Below are 20,165 nucleotides of genomic sequence, written 5' to 3'. Positions count from 1 at the left end.
TACTTTACAATTTGTCACAACCTTAAGATGTTTTCTTCTAGTCAAAATGTAGTCAATTTGTGAGCTGTTGTTACCACTCCCAAATGTTATCAAATGTTCTTCCTCTTGTAGAAAAACGAGTTCACAATTGCCAGATCAAACGCTACTGCAAAGTCCACAACCCTCTCTCCTTCCTGGTTCATCATTCCCACTCCGTGGCCACTGTGCACCCTTTCACAGTCTCTATTCTGTCTTCCTATGTGCCCATTCAAGTCTCTTCCGACAATCGCCATCTCATTTTCTTCCAATTCCCTCATTTCTTCATCTAACACGTTCCAGAACTCAACTTTTTCCTCTGCTGTACAACCAACTTGCGGGGTATATACACATAATACGACCACCCGCTCTTCTCCAAGACCCAATTTCATTCGCATGATCCTGTCGTTCCTTCTACCCACGTCCAGTATTTCACCCTTCATTCTGCCACACACCACAATTCCTACACCATTTCTTCCCTCGTTATTTGCTCTAGAGTAGAACAATTTATATCCATCTCCCAGTTCCTTTGCCTTTCCCCCTTTCCACCTTGTCTCCTGCACACATAAAATGTCCAACTTCCTCATCATGTCTGCCACCTCTCTTCCCCTTCCAGTCATGCTTCCAACATTCAGTGTTCCCACTCGCAACATCCTCTCCACCTGCTGGGCTCGCTTCTTTAACCGCACCTGCCCTTGATGCGGTAGCCCTCGTCCACTCTCGCAGCTGTAGGGCGATGTGGCTGCGGTTCGCTTAAGGGGTACGCCCTAGCCATTATATCATTTTCTCTTTGACTCATAATCATAGCTTGAGTTGGCACTGAAGTCCGACCGGATGCCCTTCCTGACATCAACCCTCGCATTTATCCGGGCTTGGGACTGGCACCTATTGAGGCTAGCTTGCCTCCTTCGGTGGCTGCATAAGACGAAATGACTTAGCAAGATAGGAAAGACTCACCCCTAGCCCACGAATACTCTAATAGCATCAGGGGGAAGGAGCAAGGAGAGGAGAAAGAAGAGGAGGGACCAGTCTACAGAATAATATAACAGATATATATTACATGGAGCATGGGTGCAGTCACATGGAATGACTCCAATGTGACTGCACCCATGAAACCAGCCAGCTCTTGCTCTTATAAATTTGATTTTCTGATATAAGAGCCCATGAAAAAGACATAAGCTTGTTTGAGACATAATGTTTTATGGCATAAAACAACATACCAAGAGGAATTAAACATATTCGTTAAACTCATTAATTAATGCTTTGCTGGCTTCCTAACCAGCATCATCAGAGCACAATTATAACACATACAGAAAACCCACATACAGGAAGGCATTTACATAAATAATCACTTCACCACCCTTCCCAACAGTATGGCATCCTCAAAACACTTACTCAGTGAGCCAAGGCTATTTGTAAGAAATGATATAGCTCTTGAAACTGAGCTCAGGGACCTCTGCAACACCTTTTTAGCCAATGGCTACAGCCCATATAAAATTGATAAAATATTTCACACATCCCCCCCCCCCACCCCACCCATCCAACACACAGGATCACAGCAAAACAATTCCCATCCCATATGTTAAGGGTACATCAGAAATAATAGTCAAAGTTCGCTGCAAACATGCTCTCCATATTTGTAGAGAATCTTTTTTTGAAACCTTTCATTCACCTTCATACATTCTCCTGAAGATCAACTGCACCCTCTTGAACATCCTCAAGTATATAAAGTTTCTTGTGCTTGCAGTTTAGACTACTTTGGCCAGGCCAATAGATCAGTTAACATCTGATTTGAAGAACACAAAAATTACATCCACAATCAGCTGTATGGCAAACTGGAATTGGCAGATCATACTCCAGATACTCTCCTTCACAGAGGATCAAATGGAGGAAAACATCTTTATTACACAAGTCATTATAGACCTGAGACTATTTTTAGAATTAGCATCAGCTATGAATCACTCTAACCTCAAGTATGGTTGCATTAATTTACAAAGATCCAGGAGACTTTCATTATAAGACCTGATAGCCTGACTTCTCTAAATTAACTTTGCAGTTATCTGACCTGCAGAGGGTTCATGTAAGGACATTACAATTTAATACAATTTAAATTGTTTTGAATTGTACTTTACATTGCTTTTGTTCAAATTAAACATATTCGGTCGTTTGAAAGTTAAGCATAAAAAACCTATTGTTTAATACTGACCATATACAAATATTTTAACATTCTTTGCCTACCAGTTTCGCTAGCAAACTGTCTAGCTTTTACAAGGCGTTGAAAGTATAAAAAATACTAGTAAATGCAAATTGAAAGGAACATAAAAACGTTGTAAACACTCTAGTAGCTAAGAAGGTTGCATGTTCGCGTGACAGAGACTGAGTGGACTTATTGTTCTTAATCATTATCATGCATGCGTGTTTGTTGTAAACGCATAATGTGATTACTAGCTAGCTGTAGTTCAGATGGATTTAGAGAGAGGATGAGGTTTTTCCATGAACTGATAAGAATAGTACCCTGGTTTCTGTTGAGGTTTCCGCCAGTTTTTAACACTACTGTGGCTTCCTTGAATAAACAATGTCTATAATAGTCGTCTAAATATGGCATATAGCTATTTTGCCACTGTATTTTTGTGGTTAGACGTACAGAAATGATGTGCTAAGCCAGAAGAAATACTTCTGTTGTGGTTTACATCACCAACGTGCTCTCTCTGTCTGATCTCCAAACTTCATGAAGTTTGTCCAATGTAGGTGAGACCACAGGAGCAAGGAATGTAATATACTCCTGGATATTTGTAGAATGGCACCTTGTCTTTTGGTGATCCTAAATAATGTTTGATTACAAGATGCTTAGCCAAAAGGTAAGTGGGGGGGGGGGGATGATTTCCCAAAAAAGGATATACCTCTCCGTCCAATCGTTGATGGGAGATCACCACCCAACTTACCTTTCGGCTAAGCATCTTGTAAACTTATTAAATAACAAAATAAGATCAACAGAATCCTATATCAAGAATAGTCAGCATTTTGTAAATAAACTCCAAGCAATTATGATTGAACCAACAAACATACTAGCCAGTCTGGATATTGTGTCCCTCTTCACCAATGTACCAGTAGAAGAGGTAATAAACATCATTCAGGACCTCTTTCCTCTAGACATCACACAGATGTTTAAACACTATCTTCAGTCTAATTTCTTCAAGGTCAATAACACCATATACCAACAATTAGAAGGCCTAGCAATGGGAAGTCTGCTATCACCATCTTGTGCAGACCTTTTCATGGAAAAACTTGAAAAAGAAATTCTTTCAACAATCTCCCCTAGACCATCTCTATATGGTGGAGATATGTTGACGATATTTTCATTATATGTCAAGATAGCTTAGAAAACCTAAAATCGTTTGTGAATAAAATCAATTCCATACATAACAAGATAAAATTCACTCTGGAAGTTGAAAACAACAACTATCTGCATTTTCTAGACATCTTGATAAAAAGACAATCAAATAGTGTCAATTTATCTATTTACAGAAAGCTGACAGACACTGGAAGATATCTTCATTATACTTCTAACCAACACAAGACACACAAAGTAAGCATTATCCATATGTTGAAAAATAGAGCATGTAATTTTATAACAGAAGAGGAGGATACACAGATTGAAATCTCACTAATAGCCAAAACATTATCAAGAAATATCTATACAATGACAACTCCAGACAAGAAGAACCAAACTCCCAGCACATTTCTACTGTAGTGATTCCCTTCATCAAGTCAATTTCTTATCAAATAGCCAGAATACTAAAAGCCCACATCAGAGTGATCTTCAAACCAACCACCAGCATCAAACATTTTTTAAGATCACCAAAAGACAAGGTGCCATTCTACAAATATCTAGGAGTATATTACATTCCTTGCTCCTGTGGTCTCGCCTACATCGGACAAACTTCACGAAGTTTGGAGATCAGACAGAGAGAGCACGTTGGTGATGTAAACCACAACAGATGTATTTCTTCTGGCTTAGCACATCATTTCTGTACGTCTAACCACACAATACAGTGGCAAAATAGCTATATGCCATATTTAGACGACTATTATAGACATTGTTTATTCAAGGAAGCGGCAGTAGTGTTAAAAACTGGCGGAAACCTCAACAGAAACCAAGGTACTATTCTTATCAGTTCATGGAAAAACCTCATCCTCTCTCTAAATCCATCTGAACTACAGCTAGCTAGTAATCACATTATGCGTTTACAACAAACACGCATGCGTGATAATGATTAAGAACAATAAGTTCACTCAGTCTCTGTCACACAAATGTGCAACCTTAGCTACTAGAGTGTTTACAACGTTTTTATGTTCCTTTCAATTTGCATTTACAAGTATTTTTTATACTTTTCTGTCAATGCCTTAAAAAAGCTAGACAGTTTGCTAGCAAAACCAGTAGGCAAAGAATGTTAAAATATTTGTATATGGTCAGTATTAAACAATAAGTTTTTTATGCTTATATTGTTTTTCTCAATTAAGTAGTGTAGTGCTGGGTGCCTATCGCAGTTATGATTGTGCTCTGATGCTGCTGGATAGAAAACCAGAGAAATATTAATGAGTTGAACAAATATATATTTTTTCTTCTCTTGGTTATACTGTAAAACATTATTATGAATCATCGTGTGTAATATATGCTGTGTGCCTATCACAGTTATAATTGTGCTTTATGCTGCTGGTTAGAAAACCAGCAGCATCAAATGCACCAGAGAAATATTAAGGAGGTGAATAAATATATATTAATATATATATATATTAAGGAGTTGAATAAATATTAAGGAGTTGAATAAATATATATTTTTTTCTATCTTGGTGTTGCTTATACTGTGAAACATTATTATGAATCATCAATGATACTTAAGCCTTTCTATACATAGGTTGTTGAAGAATTCATTTACTTCTGTGGCTGAAACCCACAATCTCACATGGCAACTTGAAATTATTGATTTCAAGCCAAAACATGGATCAAAAATAAGTATATCATCATCAAATTCCTGACATGTATCCTCAAGGGGTGTACAGGATATGATAGTACCACATGAAAAATTTACATCATTATTAACTTCCTATCTACAATTTTCCTCCAAATCAGTCTATTACTTGTCAAGACTCTAACATTATCAGATCTTATATTTCTATCATCAAAGGCACTTTGTACCGTATCAATCCACCTGTATCTTGGTCTTCCTCTGGGTCGTTTTCCTGCCAACCTGGCAGAGAACACTTGTTTTGCTAATCTTTTCTCACCCATTCTGTTTAAGTGACCATACCACCTTAGATTAGCTCTGCTAATGCATTCCTGGATGCTGACAATGTCAATTTCTTTCCTAATATCCTCGCTTTTAATATGATATTGCCATTGATGCCATCTGTTCATACCTCTAATGTTTCTCAGGACTCTCATATCTGCAGTCTCTAGTCTTTGGTCAAGTGTTTTACTTCTGACCCAGCTCTCAGATCCATAAATTAAAACTGGTTTGAGCACTGTCTTGTATACAGCTAATTTAGTGTTCCAACTAATTTCTCACTTATTCCATATGAATTTATTCAATTCACTTCCTACCATACCAGCTTTGTTGATTCTGTTGTCTATTTCCATATTTAATTTACCATCTTCACTAAAAATAGTGCCTAAGTAGCTGAAATGTTTTCATATAACATTTAACATTTTGTATTTATAATATAAATATAACAGTTGCCAGCTTGACATGAGGTTTGAAAGTGGTTTTCAAACCTCACGTCAAGCTGGCAACTCTGATCTGCTCGCCTAAGGATAAACTTCACCCTTTAGCACACCCAGGAGTGTATGAAGTGCCTTGTGACTGTGACTTGGCCTATTATGGGCAAACAGGAAGTTCAGCGAACATCCACCTGGAAGAACATGAAAGATACATTTGCTACTATTACTATAGCAAGTCGGGACTGGCAGACCACACTTTGGACCCTCCTTCACACAGGATGAGATGGAGGAAAACGAATGTGCTATTTATGAGTCGTTATAGATCCGAAAGATTATTTTTTGAGTCAGCAATGGCACTGAAGAATTCTCCCAACCTTAACAAATATGGTTGCATTAATTTGCCAAAAATTTGGGAGACGGTTATCCTAAGAAAAACTCCTGGATAGCTGCTGTTTTTTTTTTTTTTTTTTTTCGTTAGAGGGCATCAAAAAAAATAGGACTTTAGATCTTTTGTCTTTTACAATTATATTGTTTCACTCACTGTCACGTTTACAAATGTGTTGTGCTCTGATGATGCTGAGTTGAAAATCAGCGAAATATAAGCATTAATAAAACATCTTTGTGATAAAAGTGTGTGTGGTGTTGTTAATACCGCGAAAAATAAGTCATGTGTAAGCATTGCTGATGTGTCCTTTAGTACAGATTTCTACAGATTTAGCCAGCTTCTCCAGATAGGATTCCTGGCAGTTGTAATACATTTAGTTCTTTTTTTTAGTTCTTAACTAAGAAAAAGAACAATTTTTTTTAGTTCTTTCTTTTACCCTTGCAGAAAAGAAATGCAGTAATTAAAAGTTTTAATTATAAACATTCCTTTCTTTTGAAAATTAATTTATAGAACAAAGAATGGGTTTTAACAATTAGCACCGAGTAATTTGCCTAAATTATATCATTCATTCAGAATTTTATGAAATGGTGTTCAGAATGATATGTAAATTATTAGAGAAGAATGTTAAATTAAAATAAGAATTTTTGCAACAGCATGAAAGCATTTGAACAGTGTTAAAAAGTTGAACTGAACCACTGGGAAAAAAGATGGATTTAGCATAAGAATAGAGTCATCATTGTAAATCAGATTTCAAAACCATTATTAGAATGAAAACATTGCTTGACCAAGTTATGTGAAGTATCTGGAGTTCATGAATAAAATTTAAGGGTTCACTAACATTGTATTTTATACGTCAAGACAAACCATAATGGAACAAGTGGAAAATATTGATAAACGAAACAACAAAATATAACACAATATAAGGACTCTACATAGAAGAAAACAACACTCACCACATGGTAGAACAGTCGAAATTGATCAACAGCCACTTGTGGGGATTCATGTTGAAGGACCGTGCATACTATGAGTAGAAAATATTAATTCCATTTTCATTTCAGTTTATTACATGCATATAAGGATAAATATATAAAATATCAGTATCCCATCCCATTTTCTTTTTATACACTTATATCCACTGGCCCCAGTTGTTGCAATTGACAATTTCCCATAAAATAAAGTAACAAGTCTTCAAAAATGTAATTTTATCAATAAGGTAGTTAATCCTATTATCATAATTTCTTATATCAGTTTTGATAACTGATATAATTTCTTATATCAGTTATCAAAACATATAGAACTAGCTCTAGTTCTATATGTTTTGCAGAGATAAAAACTGCTACTGTCTCCAAAATGAGACTAGCCAACTCACATTCACTTGTAACAATCCTATAAATGTTTCTCAGAGATTTGAATTCAGGTCTTTCAAAACAAGAGTTTCATCACCCTTAAATGTATTATGCACTAAAATATATTTTTACTTATTATTTCCCAACTTCATTACTGTTTTTAAACATGTTTTTGTAAAATGTGCACTAGATATTATTGGAGCTTTATTAGCGTGGTTAGTGTACTAAAGTGTTTTATAACATAATCTATGTCGGGAAGTTGCCGCTAGATGAATTCGTAATGTGTAGTGTTCGTGCAAGCTCCAGATAAGATAAGTATCATTTTCAGTTATCGATACAAATTACTTAATATTGTGTAGTTTTGTTTTGTTTGCCTTGCGTATTTTAGTGCGTCTATTTTTGGTGTGTTATAACGTATAATTTGACAAAACACGTTGAAATAAGTATGGCACCTGTGCGAAGGAAAATGGCGGCCAGTAATGAAGGTTCGCCATCGTTGTCAAAGAACGGTAGCATAAAAAAAATGAGTCAGTGTACTAGCTGTGAAATGTACGCTTTGCGGAGTGCGGTCGGAGTGTGGTTAGATGATAATAAAGGATTGAATGTGTGTAGAAAATGTAGGGAGAATGAGGAATTGAAGTGTATTTCGGATCGTGAGTGTGATATTTTTGTCAACCTTCAGAATGAAGGAAATAGGGATATGACAAGAAACGGCAAGGTTGTACATGAAAATTGTGAGAGTGTGAATGTAGAAAGTGTGAATGATAGTATAAATGGTTTCTCAGAGAACAAAAAAGATGAGATAGATGCATTGAGTGAGATCGCGTTGTTGAATAGTGCGATAGAAAGAGCAAAACAGCAGCTAGAGTGCATGAACAAAAGTAGACTGAATGAACCAACCAATAATAAAAGGTATGACAGGAAAAATAGACGTATGAATGTGAACATGAACAAAATGAAGGATAGAGTGCTGTATGGAGACTCGTTAGTACGAGGTGTGTTAGTAGAGGATTTGACAAAATCGTACCAACCTGGTGCGACCATAAAGGACGTAACTGAATCTATTAGAGAGCAAAAGGAAAGGATGAAAGAAATGATTGTTGTGGCAGGTACGAATGATTTGAAAGGAGATAAAATGGAAATGATAGAAGACCTGAATGAATTGTTTGAGGTAGCAAAAGAAAAGAGTGAGAGAGTTAGAATGATTAGTCTTTTGCCACGGTATGACAGTGAAATGTTTAAAAGGAGGGCTATAATTGCGAATGACTTTATGCGTGGGTTATGTATGACGCGTGGTGTGGAATTTGTGGATGTGTGGAGTGAGTTTGATGGGTGAAAGGATCTATATAAGATGGATGGCTTGCATTTGAATGGTTACGGTGTAAGAAGACTTGAGAAAGTGTTGCTGAATGTAGTGGATGTGCAAATTCAGGGAAACTAGATTTGTTAAGGGGGGGGAAGTAGAGATACAGTCCTTATGGAGGCAGTTGAATGTAAGAATGAATATAATATGCCAGAGCAAATAAGGACAACAAATCTGAGTGTGATAGTTAACATAAGGCATCAAGGTAGGGTTGGGACTAATGGGGGTCTTAAATTCATGTACACTAATACTAGGAGTATTAGGAACAAGAAGGAAGAGTTTTTGGCCATGGTTGGCACTTCCAGACCACAGGTTATAGGTATTAGTGAAACATGGCTGACTGTAGATGATATAACTAGTGGGATTGAATGTGATGGGTATAGTGTGTTCAGGAATGACAGAGAGAATAAAATGGGGGGAGGAGTATTGTTGATGATAGCTGATGAGCTCCAGCCAAGGAGAATAGAAGTTGAATTGCAGGATAAAGAAAAGAGCACATTTGAGGCCATTTGGTATGAGATTGTGGCTAGCAGAACTAAATATACAATTGGGTGCTGCTATAGACCAGGTGATGGAAAAGATGGTGGTGACAGTATGCACAAGCAAATAGAAGAAATGGGTGGAAGGAGGGTGATTATTATGGGAGATTTCAACTATGGTCGCATTGATTGGAGTGAGGAGAGGACACACGGGAGGAAGGAACTGGATTTTATGCGGCTATTAAGGGATAACTATCTGCGACAGCATGTAATGGAAAATACTAGGGGTCAGAGAGTGCTTGACCTAGTAATTACATCTGAGGATTTGGTTGTAACAAATATGACCACATTGCCACCAATCGGTGAGAGTGATCATAGGGTCTTAACTTGGGAGGTGGCTAAAGGTGTAGAATTTTCAATTAAGACAGGGTACATGTGGAATTATCGGGCTGGAAAGTATGACAGGCTTAGGAGTTTGATTGGTTCAGTGCCATGGCATGTACAACTGCAAGGACTAGAAGTTGATAGTGCATGGGAGGTAGTTAAGAAGTGCTTGCATGAAGCAATGGCTGACTGTATACCTAGAGTCCGAATAATAAATCAAGTAGGGGTTAAATGGATGAATAACACCATTAAGCTTGAGTTGCAAAAAAAGAAACAACTATGGAGGGAATTTAAGGAGAAGGGTGACCGGCAGGCACATGAACGGTATAAAGCGCAGGCCAGAAGGGTGACGAGTGTGGTAAGAAAAGCAAAAAAGATTACGAAAGAATATTGGCCATGCAGGCTAAAGAGAATCCTAAACAGTTTTTTAGATATGTAGCAAGTAAAAGGAAAAATATACATGACAGATTGATTTTAAAGAATGCCGATGGTAGGGAGGTAACTGAATCAGTTGAGATAGTCGAGTTACTGAGTGAGCACTTTGCAAAAGTATATCATCCAGGTGGTGACATTGCAGAAACGAATAAACCAGTAGATTATACGGGAATTGTGGTTAATGAAGTGGAGGTGAGTAGTCTATTGCATAACCTCAATGTCAATACATCTGTGGGATTGGATGGTATACCAACTCGTGTTGTACGAGAAGCAGCTAAAGAATTGTCAGTACCCTTGACAATTTTGTTTAATTTGAGTCTCGGGTCTGGGTTAGTCCCGAGCGGGTGGAAAGAGGGGAAAATAGTTCCACTGCATAAAGGTGGTTCCAAGACTGCTGTTGTAAATTACCGACCGATTAGCATATCAGGAATCATTGTCAAGGTCTTAGAGAAATTAGTCAAGAAAAGAATACAGGATTGGATAGATAAAAATGGGATATTGTATGGGGGACAACATGGTTTTGTGAAGGGTAGATCATGCCTCAGTAACTTGCTCACGTTTTATAACACAGTGACGGCTGAACTGGATAGGGGTAATGGGTTTACAGTGATACTACTGGACCTTGCCAAGGCCTTTGATAGGATACCACATGGAACCCTAATCAGTAAACTGGAGCAGATGGGTATAGATATAGGGTTGGTGAGATGGATAAGAGGGTGGTTGAAGGAGAGATATCAAAGAGTGGTTTATTCAGGAGTGGAGTCTAAAAGACGTCTTGTGACTAGTGGAGTGCCACAGGGCTCTGTTCTTGGACCACTGCTTTTCAATTTGTTCATCAATGATATTGGAAAGGATCTGAGAGGAAGTGTTCACTTGTTTGCTGATGATGCAAAGTTGGGTAGAGCAATTGTGAGTGCACAGGATGTCAAAATTTTACAGGATGATTTGGATAGTTTGGAGGACTGGGCTAGGAAAAATGGATGTCAATTTAATGTGGCAAAGTGTAAGGTTATGCACTTTGGGGTGAAAAGAATAGTAGCAGTATATCGCATTGGTGGAACCATACTCCAGGAGATTGATGAGGTCAGGGATTTGGGAGTGTTGGTGGATAGGGAATTGAAGTTTAGGGGGCACATTGCAAAAGTAACTAAAACAGCTCACCAAATCACTTGGCTTCTGAAAAATACTTTAACATGCAGAGACGAACAAGTTGTTGTTCCTCTGTATCGAGCCTTGATAAGACCCCATCTGGACTTCTGTGCCCAGCTATGGGTACCAGGGTTTCTTCGTGATGGGGAGGAAATGGAGAGGGTCCAGAGACGAGTGACCAAGATGATAGCAGGTCTGTGGAATGAACCTTATGAGAATAGGTTGAAGATTTGTGGGTTGCAGAAATTGGACGATAGGCGAAGGAGGGGTGATATGATTGAGACATTCAAATTACTGAAGGGTTTTTATAAGATTGATCCAGAAGATATTTTTGAAAATATGACTGGTGGTGGGAGGACTAGGGGCCATGCATGGAAGCTGGGCAAGAGTGTGGTTGACAAGGGTGTTAGAGCTAGGTTCTTTACTTGGAGAGTGGTAAATGAGTGGAATAAGCTTCCAGAGTCTGTTGTGGGTGTTACGACCGTGAAGGAGTTCAAGGCAAGGTATGATAGATACTGTGTGAATGTTGAATAGTTGTTCTTGACATGATGTTAGGGCCTCCCTCGATGAGTCTGTCGACTCCTTGGAGTTTCCCGGAACAATAATAATAATAACAATAATAATAATCCCTCTATCCATGTACAAGAACCTATTCAGACTCTGGCTAAATGGTTTTTATTTGGCCAGAATCTGAATAACTTCTTATATTCTTATATTCAAATGAGTAAACAGTGCATCGTATCAATTTCATCCATCTGTCCACACATAAGAAGTTATTTAGATCCTAGCTAAATGGTTTATTGAAATTTAATATTTAAAAAAAAAATCCTTATAAAAATTTGATAAATCAACTATATTTGTCCCAATTTCCCCAAATCATCCCAACATTTGGGGAATAAATGACCAGACGACTAATGAGAAAAACTTATTTTATGGATGTCTTACCTAATCAAAAAGAGAATTAAGGAAAAAACACAGACAATATAGAATTTGTAGAAATGTAAAAGTTAGAAAAGAATCAAACATGGATTACATGAAAAAATGGATTCTAAAAACAAGAAATAAGCAACAAGTAGTACAATATCATCATCATCAAATTCCTGCCATGTATCCTCAAGGGGTGTACAGGATATGATAGTACTACATGAAAAATTTACATCATTACTAACTTCCTATCTACAATTTTCCTCCAAATCAGTCTGTTACTTGTCAAGACTCCAACATTATCAAATCTTATATTTCAATTGTCTAAGGCACTTTGTACTGTATCAATCCACCTATTTCTTGGTCTTCCTCTGGGTCGTTTTCCTGCCAACCTGGCAGAGAACACTTGTTTTGCTAATCTTTCGTCGCCCATTCTGTTTAAGTGACCATACCACCTGAGATTAGCTCTGCTAACACATTCTTGGATGCTGACAATATCAAGTTCTTTCCTAATATCCTCGTTTTTAATATGATATTGCCATTGATGCCATCTTCATGCCTCTAATCTTTCTCAGGACTCTCATATCTGCGGTCTCTAGTCTTTGGTCAAGTGTTTTACTTCTGACCCAGCTCTCAGATCCATAAGTTAAAACTGGTTTGAACACTGTCTTGTATACAGCTAATTTAGTGTTCTGACTAATCTCTCTCTTATTCCTTATGAATTTATTCAATTGACTTCCTACCATACCAGCTTTGTTGATTCTGTTGTCTATTTCTATATTTAATTTACCATCTTCACTAAAAATCGTGCTTAAGTAGCTGAAATGTTTTACTTGTTCCACAAATTCCCCGTTCACAACACAGTTGACATTTTCAACAATTCAACCTATTTTCATTGTCTTTGTCTTTTTCATGCTGACCTTCATACCATATCTATTACAACAGTTATTCAATTTAGTCAGTACAATATCATAGAAAAAAAAATAATGGAAATATGCAGTGTGTGATTTTTAAAGTGATTTTTAACAGGACCTATACAAAGGCAGAGAAAAAGATACAAGTCCTTTACTAAATTTATTATTAACATCAGACCTCCATGAAGTCAAAAGATCCACTGCAGGAAGTCCACATTCTCACAGGCAACAATCATTAAACTGTGTCTTAAACCCATTCAGGGTGCACGCACCACACTCATAGGCAATGCATTCCACCCCACCAATCACTCTGTATGAAAATATTGTAATAGAAGAATATGGTATTTTAGCAGAAAACTAAAATCAGGAGGTTAACAGTATCATAAAGTCATAATGATGCATGTTAAATTATAATATTTTAACTACAAAAAAATATATATATATCCACAGCAGCAGTAGCATAAATCAGTGATTATCTTATTACATAAAAAGGACAGCAGAGACAACATTAATAACTATAGGCCAATCAGTTTGATCACAATCTACAAAATTTTTATATCCATAATTTTAAACAGAATCACAAGAATTTTAGACAATGAACAAGCAGGCTTCAAAGCGAAATTCTGTACAACAGAACTTATCCACACTATTACCCAAGTAACAGAAAAAGTATAGAGATATCTTCCTACATATTATATTTTGAGAAAGCCTTTTACTCTTTATATTAATCAGAAATAATGCAGCTTATAACAGGCCACTCCATCTTCTGGTATATCAGATTATTAAAAACTCTATAACAGAACTCAACTCAACAACCAGCATAAAGTTAGAACATCAGGAAAAGGAATTTGACATTGAGAGGGAAGATCTGATATCACCCAAACTGTTTTTAGTTACATCAAAAGTAATCTTTAGAAATGTATCATGGGGAAACTATGGAATTAACATCAATGGAAGAAATCTAATTATTTATGTTTTGTAGCATTTTGGCTGCATAAAGATTATCTTATATAAATCAAGTGGATATTAAATCCAGTATTATTTCAAAGCCAAATACAGAAACTATGAAAGTTTTTGTCCGAAATTTGACCAGAGAGCTTATAGGAATACACTCACCGGCATTTACGAGTTGTCCTAGAAAGGACCTTATAGGAGACATGATCGCTTGCCCAAACGTCCATATATTTGCCTTCTATTGGTCAATTTTGATAAGGTTTTGCTGAGTTGACAGTTCTTTTGAACTGGTTGGTTCTCCTCAGAGACCAAGCAGAAACCTTAAGACAGCAAAAACTCTCAAAAACATCCGCGCTACGTCAACTTGTAAATGCCGGTGACTGTATTCCCATAAGCTCTCTGGTCAAATTTCGTATGACACTTTCATAGTTTCTGTATTCGGCTTTGAAATAATGCTGGATTTAATATCCACTTGATTTACATAATTTTTGCATCACCGAAACGAAGCCTTTTGTCTCTTCAGTTTAGTACAGATTATCAGTTAGGAGATTTACCTCAATGTTTAAAAAGAAAGCTTTTAATATTTGCATTATTCCAGTGTTCACCCATGGAAGTAATATATATGGAATGATGACTAATAAACAAGAAATGTTCCACATAACACAAAAAAGGGATACACACACACACATAAATAGAGAGAGAGAGAGAAAGAATATTGAAGTACTGTAAAGTATATTAATGGATATGGGCTGGCCATATTAACAAATAACAGAAGAAAGATGGATAAAATTAAACGTAGTGGACGAAAAGAGAAGGAAAGGTCACCAAAAGAACAAGACAGAGGGATGATCTGCAAAGGTTTGATATGAGATGGCAGACATTAGCCAAGAACAGAAACAACTGGAAAGTTATGGCAAAGGCCTAAATCAACCAGTAGATGAACAGAAGCTGAAGAAGAAGACCAAAACGTGTTTCAATACCTTTGAGTGGGGTTGACAGAATTTAATAAATTTTGCGATTTAGGATACATAAGATGTTTACACAATTTAAGTTTAGTTTTCATTGTTTTTAAATTGCCTACATTTGGCAAAACAACTTGAAGTGATATTGGCAATTCCACACTGGCTGGATGGTATTTAATAAAATCTGGTACATAAGGTCTCTTAGGAAAATTTGTCAAATTTTTTTCAATTTTGGTTTTGGCAGACCATTTTTAACAACAAAATTTTATGTTTAGAATATAAAACAAAAATGTGCTGACTTTTCATAAGCATGTCATAACTTTTTTTTGTTTGTTATGAAATTTTTTTTTACAAAATTACCACTACCAAGCAGAGTTCTTTGGATCTCTTGTGTACAATCATAATACAATTTTTTACTAATGACAGTTCTTATGAAAACAACAAAAATATCAACAATTGGAAATCAATCTGTGAACAATTTAAAACTGTACTGTATATAAACAATTATTATTATATGGGAAACTCCATGGGAACTGATGCTCATTTCAGGTGTTGCCCACATCAACTATTATTCCACAATTGCATGCACATCAACATCCTGATCCCCAAGAAACTGAAGTTATCAAATCTGTGCAATATAGTCAAGATGCAGTAAAAGCATAGCCTTATAAAAGAGGGATAATAACCTCCCTATCTTTACTTGTTAATGTGTTTTTTAACATTTAAGTAATCCTTTAAACTATTTTATCATCTTTTACCCCTTTAAACTTCAATTCTCTGTCCAGTCCTAAAATCCTAGCATCATCAGTTTTGTACTGTCCAGTACCATCAATGTGATATATGTAATCAATTTTAACCTGAAGTGCATAATTTACATTTTGCAACATTAAATTTATCCTTGTAATCAGCATTATACAGGAGTTCAGATGTGGTCATACCAAATCCTTCTAACTCTCATCACAAAATTCAAGGAATCCTTTGAGTTATTCTTACCACCTCTGCATTATATCCTCTAAACTTCAACCCACAGAAGTTGAAGTTTAGATGATATATTTCAAATACCCAAATTCCTACTCGTCAAATTTTTGACATCTGGTTCCATCACTGTATAACACAATTTGTAATTATATTATTATTCCTATCAGTATTGTGCAGGCACTTCCATGGAAATGCCTGTGCAATAACGATACAGTTCATTGTGGAAGAACTACACTATCCACACAAGATTTGTCGTATCTCTGCTTGAATGCATTGACTATCAACTTGAATATTTCATTTTTTTCTGTTATCTCCCTATCACCAGCACTCGTTAAAGTCAACCTTCCATAGTTATTCTTCCTTTTCCCTGCCACATAACAAAACAACTCTTCAGGATTTCTTTTGCCCTTGTCAGCTAGCTTCCACTCATAATTAGCTATGACATTCCTTATCATCACATCCTACTTGCCTGTGCCGTGTACTTGTCATGTACTTGCTAATCACATTTTTCTTTATATACCTTCCACAATTTTTTCTTGTTCTGCAACTTTGGCTTAATGATGTTATTCATCCATCAAATTCCTGTTTATCTTCCTGATTTTGGATATGCAGTCTGTTGTTGCTTTCTTCAAACACCCCTTGACCGTCTCCGATGCACTGTGAACATTTCTCCCCTCCAAATATTGCTGCAAGCTGAGTCCTCAGTTTGTCATACCCACCTACTTTGTATAAATTAAAGACGCCAAGAAATTATATTCTTGGTTTAATCCTTTATCCAAGTGTAAAATTTGCACATGAAGTAATTTCACAAATGGGCAACTCATATGTAGAAGCTAATGACTTCACATCACTTGCATATGGGATAATATAACGTAGATGTATATTATTGAAAATTTTTCACTTGGTTATACTATAAATTTAAGATGCCAAGAAATTATATTCTTGGTTTAATCCTTTATCCAAATGTAAGCAAAGTTTGCACGTGAAGTAATTTCACAACTTGCCTTTTGTATCCCATATGGGATACTAAGGCAAGCAATGTGAAGTCATTAGCCTCTATATACAACTTGCCCAGTTGTGAAATTACATCACGTTGGAACATTTGCATTACATCACATTGGGACATTTGTGAAGATCTTCACAAATGTTCAAATCAATGACACAATCCTTCTATTACAGGACAAATTCCCTCCTGATATCACCGTGCTCTTTGCTCATGTACCAAGTTCTGGCTATTTTGTGTGGCAAAACTCTTTCTACCTACAAAAAGAAGGCACAGCCATGGGCTCACCATTATCCCCCTCCCCCCATTGCAAACTTTTACATGGAACATTTTGAGCAATGTGCTCTAGATTCCTCTCCTTTAAAACCCAAAGTCTGGCCTAGATACGTTGACGATGTTTTCGCTATTTGGTCCCATGGCGGCCAGACTAGACATTTTCCTCAACCACCTAAACAAAACAAACACATACAATTCATAATTGAAATTGAAAAGCAGACCACACTTTCGTTTCTAGATACACTTGTGACACGTCTTCCATCCGGCAATCTTTCCTTCACTGTTTATATACACATAAACTCCTACCACCCCCCAACACAAAAACGAGGGGTCATTAATACGCTAAAAAACAGGGCTTTGAAGATTTGCTCCAATGAACAAGCACTTAAAGATGAATTAAAAGTTATCAGCAATACCTTCCTAAAAAATTGTTACAGCCAAAATACTATCAACAAAATTCTGAACAAGACCTCACTTAAAACAAAAATAAACAAGATTATAATGAAACTGTAACCATTCCATACATTAAAGGGATACCAGACAAAATAAACAGAATACTACAAAAATACAACCTTAAAGCCACCTTTAAACCTCCTGCAAAATTAAAGAATTTACTCAACACACATCTAAGGATCCACTCCCTTTACTGGCCCATCCTGGGGTATACCCAGTGGCGTAGCTGGGGAGGAGGGGGCGGTCTGCCCCGGGCAGCACTTTCAACCTTTTTGAACTTTTGCAGTTAATTCTAAAATACAGTCTTGAGAACTGAGTTCCAAATATTGTAATACTACTGTGAATTTTCCTCACAATTGCTGTAAGTGTTGCTAGTTGTGAGAGGAGTTTTTCTAAATTAAATTTGATCAAGAATTACCTACATTACTATGAAATAGACTTTGCCAATGTCATCGACAATTCTGCTAACAGCAAAGCAAGAAAAATAACATTTTAGAATGTTGAAATTAAAGTTTTACTTCAAAAATAAAGATGATCTTTTAATTTATTTCCTTATACGTCGTTTTGACTTTTTGTAGTATTATTGAGAGAGGCGGCAAACTCAGGGACTGCCCCGGGTGGAAACAGCTCTAGCTACGCCACTGGGTATACCGTATTCATCGCACCTGTAATTTGCCCTATATAGGGGAAACAGGATGCACAATTCTTATCAGAAAAAAGGAACATAAAATGACATGAAATATAATTATGGTCAAGCTGGTCTTTCTGATCATGCCCTGAACACTTTACATAGAATTGACTGGAAAAGTACCTGTTGTTTACATCACACCAAAACACGGTATGAACGTAAATTTAAGGAGACCTGTGAGATTCTTATCAATCACCCTAATCTTAACAATAATGATAGTCTAAAAATCCCAAACATATGGAAGGCACATATTCTACCCACTTAACCTAAGAGTTAATTTTAAATAGAACCATAGGTAATCCAGGATCCTAAATCTAATATAACAATTGTCATGTTAAATTAGGACATCATTTTCACTGTAATGAAACTATCTATATGAAAGAATGTTTCTCTGATGTTGTCTTAAATAGAATATAGCTTTGATGTAGTTTATTTATTTTATTTATTTATTTATTGTAATTTTATTTTAATTTCACTAAAGGTCAGGCCAGTAGAATAACCTTCATGACTTATTTTTCACGGTATTAACAACACCACACAATATTATCATATAGAATGGTCTATTATTTTATTATTTATTGAGTTGAAAATCAGCGAAATATGCTTATATTTCACTGATTTTTAACTCAGTATCATCAGAGCACAACACACTTGTACACGCGACAGTGAGTGAAACTATACAATTGCAATGGACAAAAAATCTAAAGTCCTATTTTTGGCACCCTCTAACGAAAAAAAACAGCTATACAGGAGACAGCTATATTATGGACAAACAGGAAGCTCAGTTAACATCTGCCTGGAAGAACATGAAAAATACATTTGCTACTATTACTATGGCAAGTCAGGACTGGCAGACCACACTTTGGACACCCCTTCACACAGGATTAGATGGAGGAAAACGAATGTGCTATTTAGAAGTCATTACAGATCTGAAAGATTATTTTTTGAGTCAGCAATGGCTTTGAAGAATTCTCCCAACCTTAACAAATATGGTTGCATTAATTTGCCAAAAATTTGGGAGGCTGTTATCCTAAGAAAAACTCCTGGATAGAACTCCTGCATAGCTGTTTTTTTTTTTTTTTTTTTTTTTTTTCCCCAGTTAGAGGGTGCCAAAAATAGGACTTTAGATCTTTTGTCCATTGCAATTGTATAGTTTCACTCACTGTCACATGTACAAGTGTGTTGTGCTCTGATGATACTGAGTTGAAAATCAGCAAAATATAAGCAGTTAATAAAACATCTATTTGATAAAATTCTCTGGTGTTGTTAATACCGTGAAAAATAAGTCATGAATAACCGTCAACACCTAAGCTTATCTGTTAGATAGTAGAATAACCGTTCTCCTCTACCTCTTGAAGAGACAAATCATTGTCGCTTCAGCATACTATGTGAAATGTAATTTAGCTTGTCTCTGTATATGTGTGTGTGTACTCCAAAAGATGGTCGAAACATCGGGAAATTAAAATAATTATTTATAACACGGTTGTAGAGTCCATAATTTGTGTAAAATTAACATCAGGCTTAAACATTGGCAACATTTTTATGCATGCTTCACCCTGCAAAAATAACCTATTTTCTAGCCAACTGTTTGCTTTTAGCAGTCCACAGAAAAACCAAAATATAGTCGTCATCATCAGAACAGACAAGTAACTTCTTGATCGTATGAAATTATCAAAAACTATATTCTAACCCCCCTTCCAGCTCTGTACCAAGATATATTGATTACTTAAAATTCACA

General features: G+C 36.3%; 1 protein-coding gene across 1 annotated transcript in view; it reads right to left on the bottom strand.

Moving 5' to 3' along the window:
* Ddc (aromatic-L-amino-acid decarboxylase) overlaps window positions 1-20,165 on the bottom strand; it is a 204,993-nt gene that overhangs the window by 63,594 nt on the left and 121,234 nt on the right. Inside the window, exon 8 of the mRNA XM_090396490.1 lies at window positions 7,073-7,140. Within this exon, the coding sequence (XP_090252616.1) occupies window positions 7,073-7,140 (68 nt within the window). The remainder of the gene's footprint in view (window positions 1-7,072; window positions 7,141-20,165) is intronic.

Source organism: Typopeltis vanoorti, chromosome 8, assembly GCF_054136105.1.
Source record: "Typopeltis vanoorti isolate ZY-2024b chromosome 8, IOZ_Tvanoo_1.0, whole genome shotgun sequence".
NCBI lineage: Eukaryota > Metazoa > Arthropoda > Arachnida > Uropygi > Thelyphonidae > Typopeltis > Typopeltis vanoorti.
The sequence above is the reverse complement of the archived record's forward strand: the minus strand, read 5'-3'. Positions and strand labels throughout refer to the sequence as shown.